Source organism: Arachis hypogaea, chromosome 7 (genome assembly GCF_003086295.3).
Source record: "Arachis hypogaea cultivar Tifrunner chromosome 7, arahy.Tifrunner.gnm2.J5K5, whole genome shotgun sequence".
NCBI lineage: Eukaryota > Viridiplantae > Streptophyta > Magnoliopsida > Fabales > Fabaceae > Arachis > Arachis hypogaea.
This window is the reverse complement of record NC_092042.1, coordinates 13509037-13533192: the sequence shown is the minus strand read 5'-3', so window position 1 is coordinate 13533192 and position 24156 is coordinate 13509037. Positions and strand designations below refer to the sequence as shown.

The 24156-nt window shown below is 33.5% G+C and overlaps 2 protein-coding genes and 1 long non-coding RNA gene across 3 annotated transcripts; 2 read left to right on the top strand and 1 right to left on the bottom strand.

The window, feature by feature from the left end:
- Positions 1 to 14444: 14444 nt before the first annotated feature.
- Positions 14445 to 17729, top strand: LOC112702542 (glucan endo-1,3-beta-glucosidase 2). Its single transcript, XM_025753631.3, has 4 exons — positions 14445 to 14734; positions 15564 to 16817; positions 17210 to 17237; positions 17332 to 17729. The coding sequence occupies exons 1-4, from the start codon at positions 14668 to 14670 to the stop codon at positions 17495 to 17497; spliced, it is 1515 nt and encodes a 504-aa protein (XP_025609416.1). The 5' UTR covers positions 14445 to 14667; the 3' UTR covers positions 17498 to 17729.
- A 632-nt stretch (positions 17730 to 18361) lies between these two features.
- LOC112702541 (uncharacterized) lies at positions 18362 to 20388 on the top strand. Its single transcript, XR_003154175.3, has 2 exons — positions 18362 to 18579; positions 19946 to 20388. It is a non-coding gene; the product is annotated as an uncharacterized lncRNA (long non-coding RNA).
- LOC112702540 (GDSL esterase/lipase At5g37690) lies at positions 18517 to 21936 on the bottom strand. Its single transcript, XM_072199158.1, has 6 exons — positions 21670 to 21936; positions 21132 to 21259; positions 20902 to 21028; positions 20704 to 20816; positions 20237 to 20486; positions 18517 to 20128 (listed from the first exon to the last, which is right to left on the bottom strand). The coding sequence occupies exons 1-6, from the start codon at positions 21917 to 21919 to the stop codon at positions 19911 to 19913; spliced, it is 1086 nt and encodes a 361-aa protein (XP_072055259.1). The 5' UTR covers positions 21920 to 21936; the 3' UTR covers positions 18517 to 19910.
- Between the last annotated feature and the right edge of the window lie 2220 nt (positions 21937 to 24156).

Genomic DNA, 24156 nt, shown 5'->3' with positions numbered 1-24156 from the left:
TGTTGTTGGATTCTGACCTCCCTGCACTCGAAGTGGATTTTCTGGAGCTACAGAAGCCCAATTGGCACTCTCTTAAATGCGTTGGAAAGTAGACATCCTGGGCTTTCCAGCAATGTATAATAGTCCATACTTTGCCCGAGATTTGATGGCCCAAACAGGCGTTCCAAGTCAGCTCAAGAATTCTGGCGTAAAACGCCGGAACTGGCACAAGAATGGGAGTTAAACGCCCAAACTGGCACAAAAGCTGGCGTTTAACTCCAAGAAAAGTCTCTACACATGAAAGCTTCAATTCTCAGACCAAGCACACACCAAGTGGACCCGGAAGTAGATTTTTATGTCATTTACTCATCTTTGTAAACCCTAAGCTACTAGCTATCTACATATAGGACCTTTTACTATTGTATTCTCATCTTGGTAGCTATCTTTGAGTAGTCTTATGCTATCTTAGATCATGGGGCTGGCCTCACGGCCATGTCTAGACCTTGTTCTTATGTATTTTCAACGGTGGAGTTTCTACACACCATAGATTAAGGTGTGGAGCTCTACTGTACCTCGAGTATTAATGCAATTACTATTGTTCTTCTATTCAATTTAGCTTATTCTTGTTCTAAGATATCACTTGTTCCTCAACTTGATGAATGTGATGATCCGTGACACTCATCATCATTCTCACCTATGAACGTGTGCCTGACAACCACCTCCGTTCTACCTTAGATTGAGTGAATATCTCTTAGATTCCTTAATCAGAATCTTCGTGGTATAAGCTGGAATTGATGGCGGCATTCAAGAGAATCCGGAAGGTCTAAACCTTGTCTGTGGTATTCTGAGTAGGATTTGAGGATTGAATGACTGTGACGAGCTTCAAACTCCTGAAGGCTGGGCGTTAGTGACAGACGCAAAAGAATCACTGGATTCTATTCCAACCTGATTGAGAACCGACAGATGATTAGCCGTGCTGTGACAGAGCACGTTGAACATTTTCACTGAGAGAACGGGACTGTAGCCACTGACAATGGTGATGCTCAACATACAGCTTGCCATGGAAAGGGGTAAGAAGGATTGGATGAAGACAGTAGGAAAGCAGAGAGACGGAAGGGACAAAGCATCTCCATACGCTTATCTGAAATTCTCACCAATGAATTACATAAGTATCTCTATCTTTACTTTATTTTTTATTCATATTTTAATCATTAATCCTCATTACCATTTGAATCTGCCTGACTGAGATTTACAAGATGACCATAGCTTACTTCATACCAACAATCTCCGTGGGATCGACCCTTACTCGCGTAAGATTTATTACTTGGACGACCCAGTACACTTGCTGGTTAGTTGTGCGAAGTTGTGATAAAGAGTTGAGATTGCAATTGAGCGTACCATGTTGATGGCGCCATTGATGATCACAATTTCGTGCACCAGTTATCAACTACTATTTTTTTTCCAGCCACACGGAATGCCTTGACTAAGAAATTTTGTTCATCTAGCATCAACCTCAAGTCCCCAACTATGTCTTCATGAATCTTATTAGTTTCTTTTTCACTGCATGACTTTATAAAGGAATACACCTTTAATTGTCAAGTAATCTGGTTAAACAATCTAAATCACGTGTTAATAAAAAAGTGTTTGTATTGTACATATATGACATATACCATACTGCTGAAATGCAGTTTTGAATCTCATTATGTGTATCAAAAACATAAAGTTGTGTAAATTTCACCGTGTCCCTTCTTGTGGTAAGATACTTCCTATCAAGTGGTAATTTTCGCCATATAACACAAATGTACATGGTCTTCTCCCAATAGCTCGAGCACGGTCAATCTTGGCACCCATAGAAGTGAATTGGAATATATTATTGTATGTCCTAATATTTTCACGAAAGTGCTTGCTTCTACTGTCATCACCAAACAACAAATCATATAGGACTTTAGGTGCATTTTATATTTGAGGGATTTGAACTTGGCCGCCTCTACAGCAAAGTGTGTATTTCGGGTGATTTGTGTTGTAGTGCTTTTCTATCCTCTCGTCATATAAAAAAGTGCATGGCAATATTCACACTCGTGCCTTTCATATCCCATGTGCCAATATTTTGCAAAATAGAATGAATAAAAGTTTATGCATATATTACCAAACCCTAAGAATGATCTATTCCATTAAGAGTTTGGTTTTGTCGCCAAAACACTTTCGTTATACCTTCGTCTACTATTTGTGCCCGATTAATAGATCTTCAATTGTTGCAGCATCCGCTGCTGCCTGTAAATTTTTTATGTCAACTAAAATTTAGATAAAAACTCATTAACTAATTAAATTTTCTACCTTTCTTATTGTGTCCCTTTTCTGAGCAACTTGGTTGGTGGGCAAGGGATTTGCGTTTGATACTCTAGGCTTCTTCCTTTGTTGAAAAGGAAAAGGTGTAAAAAGTAACAATAATGTTGGTGCAATCAAAATTGATGTTGTTATGCGACTATTGGGAGTGTTTAGGGGTCTATAGCAAATCCATTAAAGCTCTTAAAGCGAAAATAGTGTTCAACTTTACCATGCCCTTACAAGTTTTGGCAACTACAGAACTAAATGGAGAAGGAGAACTCATTTTTGCAAACCACATAACTAAATGCTCAACTCACTTGTTTTTAAACCTTAGGGTTTAGAACCATTCTCCTCCTCATCCGAGAATAATTTCGTGTAATACATTCTAGTCGTAACTAATTACTACGCTTTGTTTGGAACTACAACTAGGAAACAATAAAATGCTTTTAATTATTTTATATAAAAAAATAGTATAATTTATACCTACATCTATCATACAGAGTTTGTATAGAGATCCATAAAAGATATCCACGAATAAATTGTTATTGTTTGTATGTCTTTAGCATCTTATATCAAAATTAAATAAACAATATATTGTCCCAGTAGGTTTTGTTGCATTTTTTTTGTTATTTTTATCGTAGTTGTTTTATTTGTTAAGTTTTTAATTTGAGGATGTTTGATGTTATACGTCCAAAAAGATTAGCCACCACTGTAGTAGAAGATGAAGCTCTAAGCAATCCACTCCCCTTCACGGTCCTACTCAAGGTGCCACAGACAAGGCAGGTCTTCCGGATCAGGAAACGCTGCTTCTCAGACTCTAGCCTTAACGCCACAGAGACCTCACGTACCCATAGTCAATGAAATTTCATGTCACGTATCCAAAGTTGCTCAGATGCTCTATTGGAATCCGCAATGCAATCTTTAGCTTTAGTTCAACGCTATCCGGGTCAGGACTCGCACGAAACCCAAGTAGAACAAGGGTGATTGTCATGTGTCACCCTCAATTCATAAGATAAAGAACAAGGTTGCATAAGAGATAGAATCAGACATATTAAGATAGAACAGTAATATTATTATTCCATAAAACTCAGGAGAGCTCCTAACCTTAACCTTAGGAGGTTAGTGACTCATACTATACACAAAACACTATGAAAGGTTTGAATGAGCAAAGATCTCTAACAAGGGTGATCTTTGTTGTATATATACTAATCTAATAACTAAGGATTACAGAAATATGATAGAATGGTCTTGTAGTGAAAAATCCACTTCTGGGTCCTACTTTGTGAGTGTTTGGGCTGAGCTAAGAGTGTCTCCCACGAGCTTGCTCCCTTTTGGGCGTCCAGCGCCAGCTTTGGACTCCTGAATGGGCATTGGATGCCAGCTACTCCACTTTGGGCGTTGGACGCCAGTAATAAGGCTAGTGGCTGGCATTGAACGCCAGTTTTAGGCCTTCATTTTCGAAGTAAAGTATAGAATATTATATATTTCTGAAAAGCCCTGAATGTTAGCTTTCTATAGCCGTTGAGAGCCCACCATTTAGACTTCTGTAGCTCCAGAAAAGCTCCTTCGAGTGCATGAAGGTCGGATCCTGACAGCATCTGCAGTGCTTTCTCTGTCTGTGAATCAGACTTTTGTTCAAGCTCCTCAATTTCAGCAAAAAATACCTGAAATCACCATAAAACACACAAACTCAAAGTAGAATCTAAAAATGTGAATTTTGCACTAAAGAATATCAAAATAAAATAATATCCGATATATCAAAAAATAATAATCTTGAAATGATACTTTAAACCATAGTTGTCAGAACCGAACCGGTGATCGAACCGGTCAGGCTACTGGGTCACTGGGTCACTGGTTGAACCGGTTAACCCGGTCCCACATAAGTAAAATGTATAAAATAGCTAAAAACTTAAAAATTAACAGTTAAAAAATATATCTCCAATAATATTTTAATAAACATTAAATCTCAAATCCTAAAAATAAGTAGTAATACGAGAATAAACATAAAATTTAGTATTATTAGTCTATTACATGAACAACTCAATTTAACATAATGAAAATAATAATTCATGGATTATATCCAAGGAGTAACTTCAAAGTCTGGATATCTTTCTTCATCTCACAAATCTGGAGCTACATCTTGATTGGTTTCATTCTGATTTGTATTTTCCACAGAAGTATTATTAGCTTCACCATCATCTCGATCGTCTTCCAGATTCAATTCATCTAGCATTTCAATAATGTTTCACAAATCATAATCAATAATAAGGCAAAATATTTGGTTAAAGCATTACAAAATCATCCCTAACAACAACATACCCAAATCATCTAAAGCTGATTGAAGAGACATATTTGCAAGATCATTCCGTAAAGCATCAACTTCTTCAGGAGTTAAAAATGGTGGTGAATCTTCCATTATCCATTCCGAATGATCCTCAAATGCATCAAGACAAATTGGATCATAACTTTGCTTTCTCATTCGGTTCCTATGTTATCAATTAACTTGATTATTCTTATTATGACTAAAAATTTTAAATAATGCCTTCAAGAAAGAATAATAAAAAGTACCTTTGTTGTAGCCTTAAGTTGTAATGAACATAAACAAGATCATTAAGCTTTTGATGCTCTAACCGATTCCTTTTCTTTGAGTGAATGTGTTCGAAAATGCTCCAGTTACGCTCACAACCTGAAGAACTGCAAGTTTGACTCAAAACACGAATTGCTATCTTTTGCAGGTTTGGTGTTCCACATCCATAAGATTCCCACCATTGATCTTAACATAAAAAGAAAACAATCACAATCATAAAAATCAAATCTTAAACATATCCCACCATTGTTGTCGCATCTCATTACGTTCAATCTCATCAAATTCCCTTTCAACGTCATCACAAGCACCATAACTTTCTGCATATTCTTCTTGAGTTTTCCTTTTCTTGGTTCGAAGATCTTCAATGTTTTGGGAGAATTGGTGTCTCACCACAGCTGGCACCTTTCGACATGCCTCAATATCTCCACCTTTTCCAGCCAAATGATGCTTAACCCGGTTAATTCCTCCACCCCTAATAAGCTTCTCGCAATAAATACATACCAGAGCATTTTTTTCTTTATCCAAAACTTGTTTACAATGGCCCCATGCAGGATCAATTTTTTCTCTGTTACTATTTTTTGGGTTCCAATTGTTGGATCAGGAGTTGATCCTTGTTCCTGAGAAGTTGGTGTTGGTGTTTTTGATGGTGTATTTGATGAAGCCATCCTAAATTCCTAATCAACCAGGGTCCAGGACTAAATGACTAATCTCCAAGAATAATACACAACAACAATCCACTAACTACTAAGAATAATATCCAACAGCAACCAACAATGGATAATCAACAAACTGAAGTACTGAATAGAAATAAAAAAATCAAGAAACATGAGAGATCAAACAGAAAAACATGTGGAAGTGTTCATGTTCTCATCTGCCCGCATACCAAAATCAAACAGAAATCAAACTATCAAATATATGTGAACCACCAATTAAAAAATTAACTTCAAACATATGTAAACTATCAAACATGTTTTCATCTGCCCGCATACCATAATCATTAATCAATTAACTTCAAAAAATTAAAAAATTAAAAAATTAAAATTACTTACCTGCACAGCTGCACGGCTGGACCCTGGACCTGGAGGGATGGAGCAACGAGCGTCGAGCAGAGAAGAGGGAGACCTGGAGCGAGGAGCAACGAGGAGGCGACTTCAATGTTCAATCTTCGATGGACGGGGTGAGTGGCGCACTGCTCTGGATGCGGTGGTGAGGTGAGTGCCGCGTGGTTGAAGGCTTGAAGCTAAACGGGGCGACGAGGTGGCTGAAAGCCTGAAGCTGAAGCAGAGTAGGCGAGTAGCAGGGGATGGAGTCATGGTGCCATGGTGATGGTGATGGTGGTCTCTCAACTCAAACCGTTTGGGAATGGGAAGGGAAAGTGGGAAACAGGAGAAGGGGATGGAGGCTAGGGTTACATCGTTGAAACGCAGCAGCAGAGCAGCTTTTGTTTCTTTTTTTTCTTTTTTTTTTAAGAAACGACGTCGTTTTCCATCGCAGAAAAAAAAAATTTTCAAACCGGTCCGGGTTAAACGAAATTTTCCGGTTTACCGGTTCTGATCAAACCCGTCCGGTTCAATACGGATCTCGCCGGTTCAACTCCTTGTTCGATTCGATGCCTCACCCGGACCAGTTATGGCACCGGTTCGCCGATTTTTCGATCCGACCGGTCGGGTCGGTCCGGTTCTGACAACACTGCTTTAAACAAACTAATTACAGAATTTTCAACAATAAAAAATTTAAAAATATTATTGTATTTCCAAAATTTAATTTAAAAATTATTTTTAATTGAATAATATATTTATCCTTTAATTGGAATCTATCTAGTTAATTATAATACTTTTAAAATTAAAAAATAAATTATTAATTAATAATATACTAATTTAAAAACAAATAGTTTTTCACAATTATAATATAATTTGTATAATTTACGTTTACTATAATTAGTAATAAATTAGAATATTATATTTCTCCTAATAATATCATCATATATATTGCAAGCATTAATTAATTTAAAATATTAATACTTTAATAACATATAAATATTATTTTTTATAATTATATAATAATATTCACATTCTTTTCGTAAGTATAGTTCTTTTAATATTAGAATAGAAATTATTAATTAATGGTATAATAAACATCAAAATAAAATTATATCCAATAGATCAATACATTAAAAAATAAAATCTCAAACTAATTACCTAAAACAAACTAATTCCCTTAAAAATAAATTATTATTAATAGACTAATTCCTTTAATTAGAATATATGTATTTAACTAATATTGCCTCAAGGCAGAAAGCTTAGTCTCAAGTCTGAGGGTGAAAATTCACCTCAGACTTGAGACTAAGCTTTCTGCCTTGCGACTAGCCTCTCTCACTCAAGATAAGGTTAGGTGATCTCTTTCTGTCTCCTTCTCAATTAGGTCCCACGAGGCTGTAAAAAGAAAGAGAGATAGAGGCGGCTATATAACGGGAGTCGTTTCGGTTGTATGCCACGAGGTCCCTATGGACAAGGGGACAAGTGAATCATCGCTTTTGGGTGCCTGCAGACGGATATCGGTCGGGACCCGAGGATACCAGCCGATGATGAGCATGATGATGACCTATTATTCGTCGGCGGTCCGGCGCACCCCTACTAAGGTGGCTATTTCTACCTTCCTACAATCCCTTTTACTTGAATCCATTCTTAGTGTTACCTGACGCCTTTTCTTATCCGTTTGGATCTTGGTCTATGATGGCCTTTTTATTGATTTTGATGATTGGATCTCTCTATGAATGGAAAAGGGGTGCTTCGGATCGGGAATAATGAAAGGGGTGATCTTGTAGTTCTTGGTTTGTGAAGATGTGTTGTTAAGTGCTCCATTTTTCCTATTGAGGCTGAACCTAAACCTGTGCTCGAGGGACAGCTGTTCATACACAGATAAGGGATGTATGGATTCTCGAGAAGAAGGGAGCCTCGGTGGTCCCCCCATTATACACAAGCCGCCCGGATCCCATGAGTGAATCGAAAGTTGGATCTCACTCGAGTCGCCCCATCTATCCTCTACTCCTAAATTGAAAATAGAGAAAATCAAGATATGGATATATGATAGAATTAATAAGAAAAGGCGTCAGGTAACACTAAAAATGGATTCAAGTAAAAAGGATTGTATGAAGGCAGAAATAGTCCCTTCGTAAACTTCATTCATCAAAAGGATACTCAAGTAGCTATGACCGTTGTAAAAAATATCTCTAAAGAGTTCCAGAAAAATAAATTATTAATTAATGATATAATAATTTGATCTTTAGTTTAAGAACAAATAATTATGCATAATTGTAGTACTATAATAATTTGATATAATAACTTGATCTTTAGTTTAAGAACAAGAAAATTCGTCTGTAATTATCGACGGAAAATTCGTCAAAAAGTTCAACGTTTTAGAAAAATGGAGGGGAGAATTTACCGAGAAAAAATCTATCGGTAACTGGTAAAAATTCGTCGGTAATTTTTTTATGGAAAAAAATCTGTTGGTAAATAATTTCTGACAAGGTTTTTATAGAAGGACAAAATCCATCGGTAACCAAAAATTCGTCTGTAATATAGATCAAATCTGTCTGTAAATCTATTTGTATTAAGTAATTTTCTAGTTGTGAATATAATTTGTATTATTTATATGTAATATAATTAATATAAATTAAAATATTATCTTTTTTCTAATAATATAATTATATATATTCCTGTTGTTAATTGATTTGAAATATTAATATATATATTTTAATATGAGTAAACTACCATTTCTACCCATAAAAGTTGAAAATGCTGACATATCTACTTATAGAAGATAAAAATTACCATTTGTATCCATAAAAATTGACTTTCACAAGCAAAATTATCAAAACCCTAAATAATTACATAAAATCTCCAAATTACCCCCCTTCTCTTCTCTCACGCACGCACACACCCTCACTCACTATCTGCAGCACCTAAACCACCACTGCCGTAGCATCATCTCCCTTCTTACTTTGTCTTTCTCTCTCTCTCTTTCACTCACTCACTTTTCCTCTCTCACCTCTTGAACATTAACATAGCCCATCCACTATCTTCTTCAAAATCACAAAAAAGAACAAACTCAGATCAAATTGAAGAATAGAACATGTATAAATTCAAAATAAAATCCTAATTTCTTAGAACCTTCCCCAAAAATTGTCAATTTCTCAAATTCAAGATCACTATTTTCGTTACAAATAACACAGAACATTAATTCGATTTTGGCGATGCTGGGAGGAGATGACGAAAATGCATCGCTAGGAGGAGAAGAGAGCAGCGACACCGAGAGAAGGAGAAGACGAAGATATGACATTTGAAAAAGGAAGGAACTCAACATTGAAAAATAAGTTGTGGTTGCATAAAATAGAGGACTCAAAATTGCTACTTCCTGAAGTCAAAAACCTCCCGAAGAAGAAGAAGAAAAGGAGGGGAGGAGAAGATGGAGCTCGCGACGGTAAAAGGAGGAACCACCATTAATGCACAGAGGAGAGAGAAGAACGACAGAGAAGAGAAAGACATCAATAGGAAAAGAAGAGGAAGGAGAAAAGTGCGAAGAGGGAGGAGAGAAAGAGAGAAGGACAATTGAAGAAGATAGAGGAGAAGGAAGAGAGAGAGAGTGTGGAAAGGGGAGGGTGGTGCAGCAGTGCTGGTTCACGATTTAGATGAAGAGTTGAAGAGGATGAGACTCACCAAGGATAGTTTAGAAATTTTATGTAATTATTTAGGGTTTGGATAATTTTGCTTGCAAAAGTCAATTTTTATGGCTACAAATGGTAGTTTTTATTTTTTATGGGTAGATATGTTAGCGTTTTCAACTTTTATAGATAAAAATGATAGTTTACTCTATTTTAATTTTAATAATATATAAATATTATCTTTCTCATAATAATATATTAATATCTATATTTATTAAATAACATTAGTTATTAATATTATATAATATATTAATACGCATAAAGTATTATATAGAACACTGTATTTTAAAACATTTTTTTCTTATACATGTTTATTATTATTGACAAAGAAATACTATTATTATTTTAAATGATTTAATTTTTAATTATTGGTAGATTAAAAGTATATAAAAATTATATGACATATTATCATATTAGTAGTATTTTTAACTAAATTATATGGATATATTACTGATAAAATAAACTAATAAAAATATAAAATTAAAAATTAATAAATTAAATATTACATATCTAAATTAAATAAACTTAACTAATAAAATGAGATCAACTTTCAAATTCTTTTTGAAGCTAAAATCAAATTTTAATATTATAATTAAGTTATTTCAATAATATCTATAACATTTAATTCTACACTTTAGATTCATATACATTAGAATCATTTTCATAATAATAACTAGCAAAAATAGTTTGATCAGATTCAATATGTAATTCATGCAAATTCAAACTTTTCTCTTTTTAAATAAATTCCATCATTTGTTAGTCATATAATACGATAAGATAAGAATAACCAAATTTAGTTCAATAATAAATTCAGCTTTCCTAGGAAATATAACTTCATCAAAATTTTATTATGTTGGTTATAATATATAAGGAAATCTAACCATCTTTCAGCAAAATGAAGTTCATTGTTTCTATTGTATTAAACTCTTACATCCATATATAATTAACACCCCAATCAACAAAATAACTTGAGATGGAACATAATGGAGGTGATGCATTATAAATTATTATGGTAAAAGACAATTTTACTGCAAGGACAAAAAAAAACAAATTAAGTAAAAACACTCATTATATAATTAAAAGAATAAAAGTAAGGTTGGGTTTATAAAAAAAGGATAAAATTTTAATTTATACTTTAAAAAAATTAATTTCAATAATAAAAAAAATTAAAGAATATATTATTATCGTATGAAAATAACAAAAGAAAATTCAGAAACAAAACAAAAAATTTTGACTCTAATTAACCTATAAATTTAATTTTACAAAATTATCCCCAGTTAAACGAGAGGCCAGTTTGTAAGCAGAGTTACGAAGACAAAATAATTGAAGCGAAGGAATTTGGAAATAATAAAGAATTAAGAAAAGAAAGAAGACAGAGGAAGTTGGTTAGTTTGTTAAGCTTGGCGGGAAAGTTAGTTGGAGATATTTTATGATTGGTTATTGATGAGAATGAAGTAGTACTAGTATATAAGGTGGTACTGGAGTCAGAGTGTGTGTATTTTGCGCTCTCTCTCTCTCTCTCTCTCTCTCTCTCGTCTCCAATTCATTCTCATTCCATTTCTTCCATCTTTCTCTGTTTCTTCAATCATGAGCGACCTTGGGGACAAGTATTTGGCGTTAGCAGCTGTGATTCTCGCTTATCTCCTCTGGGAAGGCTATCAAAAATTAAAGAGTTGGGCACGGCAACGGGAATTGGACCGGCGATGGGGCGGTGGCGGCAACCGCAACCGAGCAGGTCATCATCCACGCGGTGCTGATCTTGAGCAGGGAGCCCGAGGGGGCGGTGGCAACGGAGCAGGTCGAGGGGGCGGTGGCAACGGAGCAGGTCGAGGTGGCGATGGCAACGGAGCAGGTCGAGGTGACGATGGCAACGGAGCAGGTCAAGGTGGCGACGATGGCAACGGAGCAGGTCGAGGTGACGATGGCAACGGAGCAGGTCGAGGTGACGATGGCAACGGAGCAGGTCGAGGTGGAGGTGGCGATGGCAACGGAGCAGGTCGAGGTGGCGGTGGCGATGGCAACGGATCAGGTGGCGGTGGCGATGGCAACGGATCAGGCGGAGGTGGCGATGGCAACGGAGCAGGCGGAGGTGGCAATGGCAACGGAGCAGGTCGAGGTGGCGGTGGCGATGGCAACGGATCAGGTGGCGGTGGCGATGGCAACGGAGCAGGTCATCATCCAGACGGTGCTGATCCTGAGCGGGCAGGCCAAGGTGGCGATGGCATTCAAGAAGCTGACTTAGGCCACCATCAACTTCCCGATAGTGAGTGAATTTTTGCATGAAATTCTTGATTCAATTTAAGTTGCATGCTATACGTACATTGTGATGATAATTCTTGATTGAATAGGATCCTCAAATGAAGCTCCAAGAACTGCTCAAAAAGTAAAAGAAAGCGATGCAGCAGAAGAGTAAGTTGTTGGTCATATCAATTGACATGCTTCATGTTATTCCCTTGTGCCAACCAATTCCATATTCATTTTATGTTACTATTAATGCAGATACGAAGTGAGCGGCAAATTGAAGGCTAAGAGTGGTCTATACAATTTGACTGTTGTCCTTCTCAAGCTTTTGGCACGAAAGAAACCAAGTGATGAGCAGCAGGGCGTATCTTCTGAGCCTTTGTTGAATGCTGTTGTTTAATCACCCAACTACATTACATTCTTTTAGTCTACTCTTTCTATCTCTCTACGTGCACATTTAATTTCTTGCAAGAACTCCTCGTAAATAAGCACGCCTCCCATTATTGTTTACATACATTTTCTTCATAATACATGACGGTTTTTTTGAGCTATACTTGCTTCTTTTATATTTCTTTCATTTATTTACTGCTTCTTTGGTCTTTACATATGATGGATTATTATTGCCTTCTTACTGCAAAATACATGCATAAATGAAATTGTGTACATATCAAATAGAATGTGATTAATTCTTATGTATCTCTCTCGGATACGTGGGTTTGACTTTCGTTTTGTGTCAACATTGGACAGAGTTATTTTCTTCTTTCAAATCGATAATGGATAAAAAAAGGGACAATTATTTACTACGTCTAAGATGAACAAGTAAAAAAGGCAACACAAAAAATGAAATCCTGTATTTTATCCAATTAATCAGTAGCAACTACTAATTAGGAGGTACAAAACCCTGGAATAGCGGGTAGATAGATTGGATTGATGCTGTTCAATCCCAATCCATAACTATCTGCTAATGTGCCTCTTGGCCAGTCACAATGGGTAGGGAAAATGTTTTAGGTAGATAAATAAAAGGTGTCAGACACCCTCTCAATTTTTTTTCTAATTAAATTTGATATGAACTTCATTAATTTAATTGTCTTACATATATTTTTTTTATTTTTTTAAACTCGTTTTCTTTACTTTTATGTCTAAGTATACAAAAGATATGCATTAAAAAGTGATGCAAATAATACATCTCTAATTTTCCCCTCCTCTTATGCGAAGCTAAATCACTATATAATATTGGATGAATTACAGATTTATATCTCCCATTATTCTTGTTTCGGTTTGGCGAGAGTACAATTTGAATTAATAATGGTAATTTAGTAATGGTGCCCAAAAGTAGCTGCACCTTCATAAAAAAAACCCACATTCAAATCACTAAAAATGTAAGATCTGTTCATAATAAATGTCATATGTAATAATAACAATAGATTCATGTATGTAAAATTGTAGTAAGATAGTATCCTCATATTGGAGATGAAGGAGTGAGCACCTTCATGGTTGTGGGTTAGTGAAAAAAGTCCCTCAAGTAGTTTTTTTAAACATGAAAATGATAAATATTTAAAAAAGTATTAAATTAACTAAAATAACAAATAGTTTTTTAACTATATTCTACATGCACAAATAATATAATTCTAGGGGTATCTTTTCGGTGTTTTCAAAAGCTCACAACGCATAACACAAATTCCAGGTCAGAGAGTTTGCATGCTCAGACACACAGTGAGAATGCTGCTACACAACAAAACAAAACAAAACAAAACAAAGCACAAATCAACTAGTTTCAAAAGAAAGAATTCACCGTATTGTAACGGCTAGGATATCACCTCCACATGCACTTACATCACATTAATCAATTATATATGAACAAAAATGTAATCATTGTTGGTTATTAACTTATTATATCAACTTATACTCCTTCGTTGCTTATTCAAGTCATTAATTCTCATTTTAGTGCATGTATAATTAAATTAACATTTAAAATAGTTAGAATCTTTCGTTAGAAATATTAAATTGATGTGAACCAATTTAACTTTTATATTTTAGTGAATAAAATGAGTCTCATCAATACAACTTTATTTAACAAAAATATTATGTAATATTTGTTAAAATTAATTTATTAATATATTTTTTATAATAATATGCATAAACATATAAAGATGTTCAGAAAAAAAATTAAATAATAACATCTTTATCACCATTTCCATTACATTATTCTACATTTCAACATTTGCAACCTTTTCACCTCCCTTTATATTAACTTTTTGACAATACTTATAAATAAAAAATGGATTCTTGCCCTAATTATTAATTCAAACTTAATTATATAAAAGTTAAACATACAAACAATGCTTAACAAGTAAAGAATGTTGTCTAATTTCTACATATTCTTTTTCTCTTCTTCATATTACTATAAAATGAAAGAACCATGGATTAAATAAATGTTGGAAACAAAAAAAAAAGTTGTTTTTGCCTTGTTCATTGGTTTTCTATTTTCTTTGCTTTGTTAACAGTGAAACTCTCTCAAACAGAGATGATTCCTTAGCCGTTGATTTGTTCTGACAAGCTTTCCACGTGTGATTTATGTCTTGATCTTGCAAACCCCATCTCTCTTATATTCTTTCTTTCTCCTACTACTTCTACTACTACAGCTTTACCCCACTTTCCTCTTTGCATTTACACCTTAATTTCCCTTCATTATTTTCTTCTTTTTTTTCTTCTCTCTACAGTCCCATTTCATTTACACTCCTTGTCCTTCTCTTTCTTTCTCTCTCATTCATTATTGAGTTTTTTCCCTTTGCTCCAGATTTCTCTGTTTGAATCTATGGCCGTGCATTCCCTTCTTTTGCTGCTTTTTGCAGTGTCTGTTCTTGTTGTTGCAGCTGATGAAGGTTTGTGTGCACACTCTTTATTATATAGCTTCTCTGTTTGTTGAGTTCTGTGTTATGAGTTTCCGTTTTCTGTTTTGTAAAGTTTATGCTTGCATTATGAATCATGAATCTTCTTCCATTCTCTCCTTTGGGTTTGTATTTCATCAAAATAACATTGTTTTGGCATTGTTCAGAACTCAATGTGAAAACTAATGAAGTTATTTGGAAGTTATTTACTGCATGTAGCATATTGCTGTTTTCTGTGAGATTCAAGGTTTGTAATCAGCTATAAGCTATAGAATAGCAGTGGCAGAAGACCCTTCAATAATTATTATTGTGTATATGTTATACTTATTTTGAATGTGATTTATAAACTTTGGCCAATTTTGGGTGTAAATAAAATTAAATTATAGTATATATAAAAAACAATTAGCTAGGCTTTTATTGATTTGAGTGCGGCCCATCTATGATATATTTAGATATATAAAATGGAGTAGGATGATGCTTCTATTTCAGTCACTTTCTTTCTTTGAGGGAACTATCCTAATGTTCAGAAATAATTACAGTTATAACTAAGTCTTCAAAAGGGAGAAGGGTTTTTTTTTTTTCAAAAGCTATTTTCCGGTGCCCGGAGAGTCAGCCGCATTTCATTGAATCGGATTAGTCAGATTTTTAGTAAAGGATTTAGATTTTAGATGCTGGTGAGTGGTAATAAATACGGAAATGATTTTAAAAAAGAGAAATTTTGTGCTAACTGTCAAGATTCTTTCTGCATATGCTTCTGGAGTTATGTCATTTGAGTAGCTGAAGCTGAATCCTGTTGCTTTTCTTTTTTTTCTTTTGGCTGCAGAACCATTTATTGGTGTGAATATTGGAACAGATCTATCAGATATGCCACACCCTACTCAAGTAGTAGCACTACTTAAAGCTCAGCAAATCCGACATGTTCGATTGTATGATGCTGACCAAGCTATGCTTGTCGCACTAGCAAAGACAGGCATTCAAGTTGTTATCACTGTCCCTAATGAAGAGCTCCTAGCAATCGGCCAATCGAATTCGACGGCTGCCAACTGGGTTTCACACAATGTTGTAGCCCATTATCCAGCAACCAACATCACAGCCATTTGTGTTGGTTCTGAAGTCTTAACTGCCCTTCCTAATGCAGCAAAAATACTTGTCAATGCTCTTAAGTACATTCATTCAGCTCTCGTTGCATCCAATCTTGATCGCCAAATCAAAGTCTCAACGCCCCTTTCCTCTTCAATCATCCTCGATTCATTTCCACCTTCGCAGGCTTTCTTTAACAAGTCACTGAATTCAGTTTTAGTCCCAATGCTTGATTTCTTGCAATCCACTGGTTCTTATCTCATGCTCAATATATACCCTTACTATGATTACATGCAATCAAATGGTGTAATTCCATTGGACTATGCACTCTTCAAGCCTTTGCCACCGAACAAAGAAGCCGTTGATTCCAATACCCTTTTGCATTACACCAATGTCTTTGATGCTATGGTTGATGCAGCATACTTTGCCATGCTTTTTCTAAATTACACTAACATTCCTGTAGTAGTAACTGAATCCGGATGGCCCTCGAAAGGTGGATCCAACGAGCCTGATGCAACAATTGACAATGCAAATACTTACAATAGCAATCTTATAAAGCATGTGCTGAACCAAACTGGAACTCCCAAGTATCCTGGAATTGCTGTTAGCACTTACATTTACGAGCTCTACAACGAGGATATGAAGCCGGGGCCATTGTCCGAGAAGAATTGGGGACTCTTCGATGCAAATGGTGCACCTATTTACATTTTACACTTGACTGGATCAGATGCACTCTTAGCAAATGATACCAGCAACCAAACTTTCTGCATTGCAAAGGAGGGTGCTGATCCGAAGATGTTGCAGGCTGCACTAGATTGGGCGTGTGGACCGGGCAAAGTGGAATGCTCTGCTATGCGGCAGGGACAACCATGCTATGAACCAGACAATGTGATTGCACATTCAACTTATGCTTTTGATAGTTACTATCATAAGATGGGAAAGACTCCTGATTCCTGTGACTTCAATGGAGTGGCTACTGTCTCCACCACGGATCCAAGTAAGCTGCTATATGCATTTTTTAGTTTAATTTAGCTTTGATTACTTTGGAAATCTCTATAGTTTAAAAGCTCTAATAAAGTTCTTTTATTGTGCACAAACTTTCAATTAGTCTCTATAGCTTAAACATGGATAGTTAACTGCTTATACTGTGCAGAATTTTTTTGTCAAAAACAGCGATTCGTCATCCAATATATAGGGACTTGATTAGGAAACGTCTATTCAAATGAACTTGATTAAAAAACGTTTGTACTATATAGGGATTTGATTACAAATGTGTAAAACTATAGAAACCCAAATGAGAGATGAATGAATCTAGAGATCTCTAGAGTAATTTAACCTATTATTTAAGGCTTTGAAGTTTTAACATTTTGTGGTTTTCATTTATTGTAGGTCATGGTTCTTGTATATTTCCTGGAAGGTAAAGGCATTTATTTCTTTGATTCATTTTCAATATCCTTGCTTGCTTTGTGAAATTAGTATTACTTACAAGTGATTGGTTTTTGAATGTGCAGTTTGGGAAGAAATGCTACTACCTTTACCAATGTCACAGCACCATCAATGAATTCTACAGCTTCAGATTCCTCATCAGCCTACAATCCCCAAAGCTCTGAGTTGAGAATTAGAAGCCTTCTATTAATGGTGATAGGATTCTTAATATGTGGAGTGGTTTTGCTATGAAGTGTGGTACATAATCTTGAAAATGTGTTTTTCATCCAAAAATTTTGTGATATATGAATGATGGTGCTACAAGGTTATATCATCTTTGGTAGCATTGTTCAAATTGATCCATTCAATTTTGTACAAAGAAACCAGTAAAGGGTTTGGACTAAGTGAGGATGCAAATATGCAATTGAAATCATCATTGTAATTCTTTCAAATTGGTCAATTATTATCAACCATTCACGGATTCTTTAGGTTGCTTTAAATCTTATTATGCATCTAAAATTCTACATATCACTTAAAATCAATTCATTAGATTATTTACTTACTGTTGTATATAATTTTGAAGTTGTAGTCTCCTATCTACTATCTCCCATGGCAACAATGCCGGCGTGAATTTAGCTCCTCCAATTCTTTTTGCCACTTCCAATAAGAGCGCTTAAGTAGGTTGAAAAATTATTTGTATTATTATACACACTAATTGATTAGTTAATTAAATGAGAATGTCAATGAAGGTATAATCTCTTTATACTTATAAGTTTAAGTTTCACTCTTAATTTAAAAAAAAAATTTTTACAACTACTATAATAAATATATAAGAGAATCTGTCACTGCATAGAACATATATTAAAATATAAAATAATAATATATACATAAATATATATTAGCTGATTTTAATAGTTAATTTTTAATGTGTGGATAATATTTTTGTTTTTCACTTTTTTTATTCATATTATTATGAGTAAACTTTTCGGTTTGTCTTATTAGTGGGGTTTTTTTGTTAGTGTAATTTATGGAGTAGTTGCCAAATGGCCAAAAATACTACAACTGTAAAATAAAGCTAATTCAGTTATATTACCAAAAAAAAAAGCAAATTCAGTTATGAATTTTCCTTTCCACTTTTCGCAATTTCCGCGGACTGCAGCTTCCACACTCCTCCACTCTGCAATGGTAAAACCGTAATTTTATCAGTGAAATTCAAAACCCTATTCGCGTCGCAAAAGGGTTATATAAACACACTACGTCTCCTTCTTTTCGTCCCTCGCACAGATTTCATTATGTTTTGGTCCTCACATCTAATGGATTCTTTGTAGCATTAGGTTTTTCCCTTCTTCGATTCCATTTTCGTTTTCAGTTTCTGATTCAGATTCGAAATCTGCATCCACTATGATTCTCTATGTTAATTAACCATGGCATAGAGAATACGAAAGGATGCAAAATCAAATCGGTTCCTCTGGACTGGCATTTTCCCTAATTTATAATATGGATTATGCTATTTCTCGTAGGATCCACAATTTTCATATTTTTCAATTCTAGGTTTTGATTTTCTGAGCTTTTAAACCGTTTTAATTATGTTAATTGTTGTTGTGATGCTCGATGATGCTTTTTTGCTTTAACCACACCGAATAGAAGCTAGTTTTGGGATTAGAACTCTATTAGTTAAGCTTCATGGATGTTTGGTGTTTGATTTTGCCTAATGAATCCGTTCTCTAACGGACGAGGTTTCGGAATGGGACCTCTTCTTTTAGGGTTTGGAAGAAGGTTTTGTTAAGCACACAATGCATTTTGGCTTAATTCGTAGGGGGCTTTTTCCATTTCAAATCTTCTCAAGTGGAAAGAAATTGTGCCTATACTACTGAGAGCATGGAAGTTACTCCATCCATGTTCAAATCAAATTTTCCTTGAATTGAGTAGAAACCATTTTTATTTTGGCTTTTTGTTTTAATTGGTTTGTGATGCTCGATGATGATTGTTTTGCTTTAACCACACCGAATTGAAGCTGGATGGGGGTTTAGGCCTTTTTTCATTTGAGCCTACAAGTGCTTCTTGAGCTTGATTTTGCTTGATGATGTCTTTTTCTAATGGATGAGGTTTTGTTACCTCTCCTTTTAGAGATTGAAAGAGGGCTGTGTCAAGATCATGAAGCAGTTTGGGTTTAAATGGGAGAGGCCTTATCCATCTCATGTCTTCTTATGTGGAAAAAATTTGGCCTTTCAACTGAGAGCAATCTATTACTTCTTTATATTTAAATCAAATGTGTTCCTAGAATCTTTAAATGTCTTTGTTTATATTGGAAATTGAATGGATGATGGTGTTTGTAGTACTGGTATACAAGTTACTATCTCTGTATTATGAATTTGTGTTTGTGTAACTATGACATTTAACCAACATTTCATTGGAAAAATCTGATAATTTCTGTTGTTAAATTTATCAAAAATTCGATATGCATATGCCTATTATGTCATAGACAGATAGACTCATAGGTAACATATCTCTCTAACATTTTGATGATTATTGCAATGATTCCTTGATTGCACGTTGCTAATCTATGTTACAATTGACTATCTGATTGACTTAGACATATAGGGTAAAGTCTTGGTATAAAGGTGTGGTTCAATTCTGATATTTTGATGACTGATTGTAAAAAGATTTAGTTTGATGGTGATGGTACTGGTGCTGCTGCAGGAGCTGATGAGAAAAGAGTAGAGAAAAATTTTTCTGCAAGAACAACATTCGCTGCATCAGATGGATGGAATGCATCCCAAAATACGTAATCATTGCGGTTGCTGCACAGCTTTGAGTTTGGCAAGCATAATCCCCCGATGCTTGTGTCTACATTGCAACATGATGTATTTGAAACCTTAAAACCTGTGTGATGATATAGTATTAGACCATGTCTACCAAAAGTTGAATGAAAGAATTTGCTTAGTATGAATGAGTATGTCTTAAGGATTTTATTTTAAGATCTTAAATTACCATAGGTAGTGGGATTATTGATCAAGTCAAGAACTAGTGGATAGGTGTCTGCAAATATGAGCTTTGAATTTGGAAGACGATGGTTGAGTGTGTTCAGTAGCTTTTGTACTTTAGAGTTGAATTCAAGGATCCATTCATTAACTCTCTTTAAACATTGGCCTTTTCTGGATTTAACCCTCTGTGATGGAATGCAACCTAGTGGACCAACTCCATGGATGACCATTTTTCTTGCTCCCAGTTGATACAGTCTCTAGAAATAAGCAAATAAAATCTCAATTAGTAAATTTATTTGACTATATTACAGATTCGTTTTCACTAATATTGATTATTAACAGGATTTTAGTACAGATTTCAGGAGAGTATCCCGTCAGTAATTAAAGTTTGCACTTGACCTATTAACTGCATTTTCCAGTTGAGAAGGATGTATAACATAAATTTAACAAAGTATTATGCAGTGTTTTTATTACCGAAAGTTGTTGATCCAAGGTTGAAATTAAGAGTTCTACAAATTCATCATGTGTGTATTGCTGGCCATCTGCTAGGAAAGGCTGCAAGAAATTATTGACGTAGTCATTGCTTCCTGGAAAAGTGCAATTCATCTTTAGTATATGAAGTGGATAATTGAAGTTTTAAACATTGAAATCAATATTTAAGCAAAAATATACCAATTCCAATGAAGTACATGGCATCATTGCAATGCTTGATTGCAGCTGCTTCACCTACTCTTGCCGTGATTACATCTTTGGTTCTCTTGAAGCTGTTTATTTGATCATCAAAGGATAATCTCTGAATCTAAAACATTTAATGTAGAAATAGGGGAAAATGTTAGATAAGAAGCTACTACTAAGCTGTAAAATAATAAGAATCATGTAGGTTTATAAATGTCTTTGCTTACAAAATAGAGTCCAGTATCATTGAGAATTCCTGCACCACCAGATGCATAATTTACTCCTTTGAGGAGGGCATCACTGTTTTGAGACACTGCAAGATAAGCTGGTGGTGATGGTATTCCAAGCTTTGCAGCTGCAAAATACCATAAAAGTAACAGAACAATTAAAATAAATAAAATCCTGTATTTACTATTAGTTTTTCCAATATCCCGTTTGATAATTGTTTCTGAGTACAAAGATACTAGAAAAAGAGAAAAATATAAAAACAAACAAAATTCTCTATTCTAAAATAAAATTTGTTTTATGTCCATTCGAAAATTAGAGATACATTTAATTTTTATATACTCACAGTATAAAAGAGTTTTACCATATCCAATTATATATATTGGCATGTTAATAAAAATATTCATCATTTAAAAAATCACCTAAACATAATATACTGACATACTGTATATTATAATTAAATTCTTGTCTATAAACACATACTCAGGCACAAGCGAACGAAAATAACACTAAACAAAAGCATTAAGATGAAGAAAATACATATTATATCGCCAATAGTCCTTCCATTTGTGAATCTTCCAGTGGCTTGGCCCCCACTATAGTCAATCCCATACCATGGATAGTTAGACTTAGCTAATGAATATTGGAGGAAATTATTGTTACCAACATCTGTTAAGGAATCACCAAAAACATAAGTAACAAGTTGAGTTGTTGCTGAAGAACCCATTGCTGCCAATGATGAGAAAACAAAGACAGCAAAAACCACCCTTAGCATTATCATTATCTTCATCTGTTTCCAACTTTATGTTCTTGAAAAGTGTGATTGTGCATCATCGGATTTTATAGTATTAGCATTACCATATTTCATTATATGAACTATTGTTTCACTCCTCCAAGTTTGCATGTTTGGTGATTATTTTCCAAACTACAAAGATTCTTGAGGAAATGATGGAGCCTCTCATAAGGAGTTGGCCAACTCAGAAGCTTGAGTCAGCAATATTATTATCTAATGGTCCACATGTTCCATAAATTGTTGATTACTAGTAATAAGTATTGGATAAGAATCTTACATCACGTGTGTTAAGAAAAACAAATAACTACTACGCACGATTTTAGAGTTTAATTAGTACATATTAACAGTGTAAAAAAATTATATTATCACCTAATTAAATATTTTTGTTTATATTGTGTATAGAATAATAAATTGTTAACTCGAATATTTTCATGGATGGGATATATGATAAATTATTAGATATTTGTGTAAGATTATTTTACAACTAACCAAGAATGCACAGAAATTAAATCTTATGACCTATTGAACGCTGAATATTTCAATGAGCCAAAGATTTTATATTTACCGTTTTTTGGGGGGGTTCAAAATTCACAGTGATAGTATGAAGTTTGAACAAATAAAATACTGGGGAAATCTTTGGTGGTTTGTCATTATGCGAATTGTGGTTGGTGAAGACAACTTGTGTTGTAAATTGTAATTTTGTTTTTATTCGGTTTGTAGAACTGTTTTGGTTAACGTTTATAGTTTTTGCTTTGTTAAACATTTTGTTTTGATAGAAAGTTAAAAGAAGAAAAAATGTTTTTTTTTTTTTTTTAAATTTGTCAAAAGAAGAAAAACTGTTTATGTTATGACTACCTAAGTACCTATAGTTTTCGGTCCAAAAAAAAGAATTCATTACCATAGTTTATTAGTCCACACCCCCCCCCCCCCCCAAAAACAGTTCAACTAGGTATCCTTTAAAAGTTGTACAATATTCAGCCTTTTATTACAATAATTTAAAAAAAATAAAACAAACATATCTAAAAATTTTAAATAGATTTAGTGTCTTTTTAAAATTAAATACACATTCAAAATACAAACTAAATAAAACTGAAATTTAAAATTTAAATTTAAATTTTAAATTTTTATTTCAAATTTAATATATTTAATTATTAATATATTATAATTACAATTTAAATACACATCTAAAAATCAAATTAGTTATAATTCAAAATTTTGAATTTAAAATTTTAAAATAAATCTTAAACCGTCTTAAAATTTTGGATGTGTTTCAAACATGTTTTGTATATAAGTCAATAATTTTAGATGTGTAATAAATGAAAAATAACCAATATTTACAAACATACATTTTAATAATTTTAAAAGCATTAATGTTCAAATAAGTAACGATAAAATTCAACAAATAATAAAAAAATGAGAAATATTAGATGAATTTTATCGAATAAGATATAAAAAAAAATTAATTTTATATTTAATGTTTAAATTTAAATTTTTGATTTATGATTTTGGATGTGTTTTAGAAATATTTTTTGTATCACTTAATAATTTTAGATGTGTTACAATTGAAAACAAAATCGAATTTTTACAAACAAGCATTTTAATACTTTTAAAAGCATTAATATTAAAATAAGTAACGAAAAAATCTAACTATTAAAAAAAGAGAAATATTAGATGAGTTTTTCTCGAATAAGATATAAAAAATTAATTTTATTTTTAATGCTTAAATTTAAATTTTAGATTTATAATTTTGGATGTGTTTTAAAAATATTTTATGTATAATTTAATAATTTTAGATGTGTTACGATTGAAAAAAATTAATTTTTACGAATATACATTTTAATAATTTTAAAAGCGTTAATATTCAAATAAGCAATAAAAAAATTCAAAAAAAAAATAAAAGAAAGAAAGAAAGAAAGAAAAAAAATAAAGAAGAAGAAAAGAATATTGATATATATACTGATTATTTATTATTTAATTCAAATGTTGATATAATCTTATTAAAATAATGATGAATGAGTTTTGAGTTAGTATGTAAGTCACTCGAAATAGAAACAAAATAGCACGACTCATCTAATAACAATAATAATAATAATAATAAAATATTAAATATGAAATAATAAATTTACCTGTAGAGAAATAATACTCTTCTATGAAAATTTTTGTAAAGAACAGTGAGAGAGAAGAAAAAAAAAGAACGTACACGAAAGAGGGGAGGGGGACGTGCAAATAAATAA